This window comes from Oncorhynchus tshawytscha, linkage group LG29 (assembly GCF_018296145.1).
Source record: "Oncorhynchus tshawytscha isolate Ot180627B linkage group LG29, Otsh_v2.0, whole genome shotgun sequence".
Taxonomy (NCBI): Eukaryota; Metazoa; Chordata; class Actinopteri; order Salmoniformes; family Salmonidae; genus Oncorhynchus; species Oncorhynchus tshawytscha.
This window is the reverse complement of record NC_056457.1, coordinates 12039990-12048093: the sequence shown is the minus strand read 5'-3', so window position 1 is coordinate 12048093 and position 8104 is coordinate 12039990. Positions and strand designations below refer to the sequence as shown.

Below are 8104 nucleotides of genomic sequence, written 5' to 3'. Positions count from 1 at the left end.
AACATGTTTTCAACCTGATAATCCTTAAATAGCAACATTGTTACCACATCACACACCATTAGAGCTTTGTGAACAGACTAATGCCAGTAGCCTAGCTGTCCTGAGTCACTCAATCATAACACGTTCTATTTATTAGAAATTAAAGTGACATTTCACTGAACTGAAAAGGTGACTAATATTGAGATATGTCAACATCTCTGGCAATCTGCTGTGTTAGATCCAACTATATACCTCAATCCCAAATGAATGGAACATATCGCCACCATAATTTCCTGGTTCGATTTGATTGTTATATTTTCTATTCATTTGGAGTGAAGGCATATAGCTAGATCTACAAAAACTTGGTTCATCTGTTTAGAGTTCTGATAATGTCTGATGTAATGGAGGCTCCCCTGAAGGTGGAGGTTTCAGGGAGGAAGCAGATAAGAAGTAGCAATGCAATGTCCAGGGGCGGATGTTTATTTACAGTGAAGTAGAGTAGTTGGCAAACTGTACACTCTTTACATATGTACAACGGAAAATAACAAGCCGAGGAAACAAACTGGGGGCAAATCAAATAAGTGGAGAGCTCAAAATAAACCAGGCCTCCATCATGCCTGGTTTATGCAAGCGGGGAAAACTTTTTACGACACTGACGTGACTTTTCCGCAGCAGGTTAGGAGATTGAGGTTAAGGTTAGGGAAAGAGTTAGGGTTAGAGGAAATGCTCTCCTAACCCGCTACGAAAATCACTTTGTATCAAAGTGTCGTGAAAAGTGCGTCCCCTACGGCCATCATGGAACCTTAGCCCTGTCTCTGTCTGGCCAACAATGAAATGGCAAGGTTTAAGTACAAGTCCCTCAAGCCTCACCTTGGAATGTACCACTTTTGATCGATCACAATTAATGGTCAAAATACATAAATGAAATGATCAATAACCATAAGAAGGTAATCACATTGACAATTCATAAATACACACACACTTCAATAACCGTGTTTGCATAAAGCATATAATAGATTTGTGTAACATTTCTCCACCCCCCCTGGGATTCAACCACATTACAGAACCCAGTAACACAGGGTAAGTTGCACTTCTCTGTTGGACACACCTCCAGATGCAATGGATCATCAGCCTGGTCTTTGAGCATTTTGTAATATTCTGTATGTAAATCCGCAACACTCCATTTAGTATGTTACGTTTCGCATGGTATGTATTGATTTGTGGATGTCCATCATACATTTTGTGTAATATGAGAATTTGCTAAATGTACAATATGTTATGAATTTGCAAAAATCTATGCATTACAAATTCCAATTTTGTGTGGCTAACTTTAGCTAGGCAGCTAATGTTAGCTAGCTGGCTTAGGAGTTACGTTTACTATAATACATCTAGTCTATGAGACCAGGCTGGGAGCATGACAGCGGAACAAACGATTCTCCTTTCAAATTACCCTTACCAGGTTAAGTTTGCAAACAATTTCTACCTTTAAACATAACCAAAACATGTGCATTTGAATGGTAAAATGAATAAGCAAAAGCATGACTAGACAAAGTAAATTAGCAGAGCTTCAAGCAAATATTTGGCGTGCCCAAAACCAATTGAATGTTGGCATCTGACAACAAACTAACATGCGTTTCTCCTCACAACATTTAATACATTCATTTCATAAGCCAATAGGCCTAAACCGTTTCAATATGACAAGTCAGAACGCAGGCACGGACTGACCTAGCTCCGTGACATCTGACAAACTTGAACATCAAAGTGTAACGTCTCTTAAAATGACCAATGAACAGATTTCCAAATGGCAGACTGTACCCTTAACCAAGAGCAGTGATCAGAGAGCTGTCCTCTTGATACTTCCTCTACCTTCAGTCTTTGTGAATACTTCCTCTACCTTTAGTCTTTGTGAATATTTCTTCTGTGAGTTCGCAGATGTCTCTTCAGACTTGATGCTAGCTTCAAATAAGTTCCACACAAATGGCATTGAACTCCCTCCCCCGTATGTGTCCTCATATGCACGGTCAGGTTTCCCTTTAGATTGAAGCATCTGCCACATTCGTTGCAGCGATGTGGTTTCTCCTGTGTGTGAGTCATCATATGCTTTGTCAGGCTTCCCTTCTCGCCGAAGCATTTGCCACATTCTTTACACTGAAATGGTTTCTCCCCAGTGTGAGTCCTCATATGCTTTATCAAGCCAGACTCGCAGTCGAAGGCTTTGTCACATTCTTTGCAAGGATGGGATTTCTCCCCAGTGTGATTTTGCCGATGCAGTTTCAGACGACCTTTTGTTGACAAGCATTTTCCACACAAATCACATTTAAAAACCAGCCCTGCGTGAATATTAACCATATGATTTTTCAGACTTTCTTTGTGAAAGAAACGTTTGCCACATTTGGTGCAGCAATGTTGTCTCTCATCAGCATGAATCTTCATGTGCCGGATCAGATAGCGGTTCAAGGCGAAACATTGTCCACATGTGTCGCACATGTATGGTCTCTCTTCGCTGTGCCTGAGTTGCACATGCCTTTTCAGACTACGTGCCGTCGCCAAGCATTTTCCGCAAACGTTACATTTCAGATCCGACAACTCACTGGTTTCTTTCCTTGGCAGTCCTATTGGTCTCTCTTCACTGTGCCAATTTCGCAGATGCCTTCTCAGACCACTTGCTGTCGCAAAACATTTTATGCACACATCACATTTTAAATCAGGCAACGCCCCAGTTTCTTTCCTTGGCCGTCCTCTTCCTCGCTTTGATTTAAGAGGCGTTAACCCTGACAATCGTATTCTATTGTCCATATTTACATGATCACTTTCACTGTTGTCACTGTCAGAGGGGGGCTCATAGTCACTGGTTGATTCGGACTCGCTGTAGCTCTCGCCATCAGATTTTGTCCGGTTCTCTACAGTTATATTGATAGAGTTCCACATAGACTCTTCAGCATCAGACTCCTGCAGCCCCAGATTGGCGCTCCATTCCTGCTCACAGTGCTGCTGCTCAGGGTTAACCTCCTCTTCAGTGAGGGTGAGCAGCTGGAGGTCTGGGGGTAAGGAGAAAGGATGAAATATGATGAAAAGACGTAACATGGTTACCTAAATCCGGGAGGTTTGGTATGGTTACATAAGACAGAAGGCTACTTAAGGCAAAAAAACAAAAACAATAAAGGAATCGTCTAGCAACCCAAAGTTTCGAATCTCATCACAGACAATTTTAGCTAATTACCAACTTTTCAACTACTTACTACTTTTTAGCTACTTAGCATGTTAGGTTAAACTGTTAGGGTTAGCTAACTCCAACCCTTAACACCTAGCCTAGTTAACATTAGCTTAGTCACATAGCTAACATTAGCCACAACAAAAAAATGGAATTCGTAACATGTCATGCGTTTTGCAAATTTGTAACATATCATACAAATTAAAACATACCATAAAAAAACGTAAGATATCATACTAATTGAAGTGTCTCTGATTAACGTAAAGAATCATATGAAATGCTCTGAGACCAGGCTGGTTAAACATGCATAATAGTCATTTCATCGTGAATTAACTTGAATGCATGTACAATGGTATATCCTGAAACTGTAACTCTGCACACAGTATACAGTATGCAATCAAAATGTGTGCTGCAACAGTAAAATACTCATTAAAATTTAAGACAAAATGGCCTAAAATATAGAAAACGATTGACAATCACTTTGATTTTGATCACTTTTTGACCAGGTCAACTTAGAGCACCTCTATCTCCTAAATGTTTTGTCATTCAGGTCCATAGTCATTTTCTGACCACTCCTGTTTCAGTATGATATGTTGGATAAAAGACACCATGAGCAAATATATATGGAAAGTTTTGTTCAAATCAAAAAGTGATGGAAATAAAATGGAACGACCCTAAAACCACATTTCCTGACAATATTTCTGCCAAAATGATATATTGTAATTGCAGTATTATTGAGCAGATAATAACTGGCTAGCTAGTAGAGCTAACATCTCACATTTTCTTTTAGTCAGTAGCTACAGTTGCACCCAAATATACAAAACATTAGGAACACCTTCCTAATATTGAGTAGCACCCCTATTTGCCCTCAAGACAGCCTCAATTCATCGGGGCATGGACAGGGATGCTGGCCGATGTTGACTCCAATGCTTCCCACAGTTGACAAGTTGGCTTTGGGTGGTGGACCATTCTTGATATACACGGGAAACTGTTGAGCGTGAAAACCCCAGCATCGTTGCAGTTCTTGATACACTCAAACCAGTGCACCTGGCACCTACTACCATACCCGTTCAAAGGCACTTCAATCTTTTGTCTTGCCCATTCACCCTCTAAATGGCACAATCCATGTCTCAATTGTCAAGGCTTAAAAATGATTTTTTAGCGTGTCTACTCCCCTTCATCTACACTGATTGAAGTGGATTTAAATGACATCAATAGGGGATCATAGCTTTCACCTGGTCAGTCTGTCATGAAAAGAGCAGGTGTTCCTAATGTTTTGTACACTGTGTATATTGGCACTGTTGCACTTTTCTTAGATAATTCCCCTAATTTTCACAAAAGCAGTTGGAGGGCACCCCTCAAACATGAAAGAATTAGAGCAGTTTGCTTTTGAAGACTGGGACAGATTGCTATTACAAAGGTGCAGCAAGCTCATTGATGGTTTTGAGAAGTCTTTGTCTGCAAGTTGTCTTCAATAGGGTCTGGCTACAGCAGATAACTTCTCAGGACACAGACCCTCTGAGGCATACGAGCTCAGACAGGTCAAATGGTGCCAGAGAGGATGGTGTGTTACCGCCAAAGACAGTACAGTATGAACATAGGCAGAAACTGCTTCTACAATAGAAATCCCGATCACGCTTGTAGGCAATGTCATGGCGACGTTGGCTAGCTAAGCTCATGCACAGAAACACGTAATCGAGTCTAACAATCGTCTCGCATGTGCAGGCCATCAAATCAAAGCCACTCCTTGGATATAAAGTTGTCAGTTTGCCACTTTCACAAGGTTGTAATAATAACATATTCAACTTCTTATGACATTGTCTCAAATTAATGTTGTGCCTTTAGATTGAGAGAACCAACTAAACAAGTATTTTTTTTTACTTCGCTCATTGACTTCTCCAAACCTAAACACCAGCCTAGTCTGCTTCGCAAGTGTTCCCAGAAGTCTCGAGATGTTGCGCCTCTGGGATTAGAAACTCTGTGTTAACGCCACCAACAGCAAAGGTGTGTACTACAGCTAGTGTATACCAGCTAGCTAGTGTGTACTACAGCTAGTGTGTACCAGCTAGCTAGCGTATACTCTAGCTAGCTAGTGTGTACTTGCCATAGAGACAGAGGACTCATCTTCGTATACCGTCAAATGTAAATGAATAGCCCTTTATTTGCTTAAATCACTGAACAACAGGTGCTTATTAGAGACCGGCTTCTATTTGAGCCAGGTGTCTGTTTCCTTAATGCACACAGCGTTTGCTCATTTGCAAAGTTAATTTTTAAAATTCCAGCATTCACTTTTTGTTGTACATTTACCCCTTTTTCTCTCCAATTTCATGAAATCCAATTGGTAGTTAGTCTTGTCCCATCACTGCAACTCCCCTATGGACTCGGGAGAGGCAAAGGTCACATCCAGCATTTTAATCAATTTCTTAATTTGCTGCACTGATGATGTGTTATCCTTTACACAGTGTTACGTTTGTTTTGTCTTAGTATGCCTCTATTTCAAAACAAATTCCTTGACAGAATAATTATTCTCCTTTGACTGAGCATTTTTGGCAGTTTTTAGTTTCACCACTAGAAGGTGATCAGACCTACTCCAGAAGTTGCTGACTGTTTTTGTGCTTGCCAGTTGTCTAGCAGTTCTCAGCTGTTAGCAGCCAAGGGCTAGCAGTTTCTTATTGGTAATAAAAATGGAACGATAGCCATTTTTCCAGTCATTTCTTAATTACTCAATGTAACAAATCGAACATTTAAACCTCAAAACAATTCATGGTAACCTCGTAAACAATTCATTTAGACTAGGTGTTTATTTGAAACAGCTGTTTATTTGTTGAAATGTGTGCCATATTAAAAGGGACAGGCGGCTGTTTAATCTATATGAGACAGCGTTTAATCTAAGTTTTACAGTATGTCCCATTTATAATGTCTGACAGCATGGGCAGTGCTATTGAAGTAGTACATTTTCTTCATAATTGGCTGATCCATCCTGATGACCTGGTTAGACATGACTCCAACAGGGTCACCAGGAGGGATCAGCCAGTGAAGTTGAAAGTCCCACCCAGTCGACTACATTAAAATGGTGGTAGCCCTCCATGGCGCTGCCCATGCTAATATGGCCTCTATCATTCTGTGTGTACTCTAGCCACAGATATAACAATGAGACACATATTTGGCGGTTCCACTCACCACCAAATATGGTGAGGAAGCCCACTTGTGGGCAGTGGGAGAAGATGGAACGAAATGGATTTTGGCCTAGATTCTGCAAATTTTCTCATCGATGAAACATTTGATCTCAATAGTTTTCTGTTTCTAAAACTAAAATCTGAACAGAGTGGACTAAAGTTTGTAGACTTTATCCTTTGCCAAAGTCTTTAAAAATATTTTGTTTAGAAGAAGAGCAAAGACGAATTGAGTTATTTGACAGGCGCACTTCAGAGTCGGCGTTTCCTAACGGAAATATGCAGATGGTGCTAGAACGCGCCAATAGGCTCTTGCTAGTTAGTGCTTAGCTCTGCCCCCTCCTCGCTTGTTCTGCCCACTATGTCTCATTTGTTCCCATTGGAAACGACAGGCTGTGGTCTCTTGGTTTAGTTATACAAATCTTTGCTCGAGCTAGCTTCACAAGTAGCAATGGTTAACGTAACGCCCTGGACCAGAGACGAGGCGAGACGCCCAACTCTATGGAAAATCTCTTTCCATCCAGCAGATGGTTATGCATATTGATAGCATGAGCTTAGTAGCATAGCGTTTCTCTTGATTGAATATAGGCGGTTGACGTTAACAACCCTCCTCGAATATTCAAAAAAGGAATACATTGAGAGAGCCCGCAGTGCCGTTTGTGGACGACTTCCATTGTTTGGGCGGAGAGACATATCTTATCGTTGAGAAATACATTGATCTGCTGCAGTCTTTGGCACACTTGACACCCTTGAACAGAGCCACGGACTCATGGGACCAACAAACATCTGCAGGTGGCGCTCACACGTTCCATATGAGACGCATGCGTTTTGATGTTCGCAGACCAGAAGGCTGTAACGTGCATAATCTAAAAACGGAATGCTTCTCGTTATTTTGGCCAAAAGCTATGCAACCAAGTACTAGCTCCTGGGGTTCCAATCATTTGTTGCTATTTAAGCAGGAAATCGACACCTTGCAGCTTAAATGGGGGACGTTTATGTACGAGCCGGCGCCGAGGGACACGAGTCTGTCATCTGCATCCAATTGGAATGTATGTAGCAGGCTAATCTACGTAATAGGAATAATAGCGCCGTCTGCCGGACGGAATTGTAATTTGGCCGCAAATGTGTATGACTAGGCGAAATTATGTATTACTCAAAGCCCCTCAAATTTAAATGACTATAATTAGGCTACAATGTCAAATGAATGTCAAATAGAGAGACGTAGTCACAAACCTGCTAATCTATGCAACTTTATCTCTGGTTTGAAAACCAAATCCAGCAGTCTTCGTAGACGTGCATTCGCCCGTTTCAAACGGGAGATTTCTTCCTGGTGCTCTGCGATCGTTTTTTTTACTAACACTGATATCTCCAAAGGAACTGCTGTTAATTTTTCGTTGAGAAATACATTGATCTGCTGTAGTTTAGACATTTTAGGGAGGAAAGGGATAGTTGAGAGAATGTATTGTTATTTTGCTGTCACTACGGATCCGTGTTTAAGGAACAGGAAATTAGGTGCTACTTCTTCTTTACATTTGTATTGCGGATCGCAACCAACTGAAAGGTGCATACACTGCCACTTACTGTACTGGAGTGTGAGGCCGGTCCCAGCCTACCTACCCCCACTTACTGTACTGGAGTGTGAGGCCGGTCCCAGCCTACCTACCCCCACTTACTGTATGTTACCCATTAACTCCTGTATTTCTAATCAAATAAAGCCCCGATCTAAATCATAGCGTAAACA

General features: G+C 41.2%; 1 protein-coding gene across 1 annotated transcript; it reads right to left on the bottom strand.

The window, feature by feature from the left end:
* Nucleotides 1-438: 438 nt before the first annotated feature.
* On the bottom strand, nt 439-7877 carry LOC112227930 (zinc finger protein with KRAB and SCAN domains 7). The gene is made up of 2 exons (XM_024392939.2): nt 7597-7877; nt 439-3017 (listed from the first exon to the last, which is right to left on the bottom strand). The coding sequence occupies exons 1-2, from the start codon at nt 7790-7792 to the stop codon at nt 1876-1878; spliced, it is 1338 nt and encodes a 445-aa protein (XP_024248707.1). The 5' UTR covers nt 7793-7877; the 3' UTR covers nt 439-1875.
* Nucleotides 7878-8104: the final 227 nt, after the last annotated feature.

What these genes read in the sequence shown, in the direction of transcription:
- LOC112227930 (XM_024392939.2), bottom strand. Translation starts at nt 7,792, where the DNA reads ATGTCTAAACTACAGCAGATCAATGTATTTCTCAACGAAAAATTAACA. An exon ending in AAAGTTGCATAGATTAGCAG is followed by an intron (nt 3,018 to 7,596) that starts GTTTGTGACTAC and finishes CCTTACCCCCAG; the next exon opens with ACCTCCAGCTGCTCACCCTC.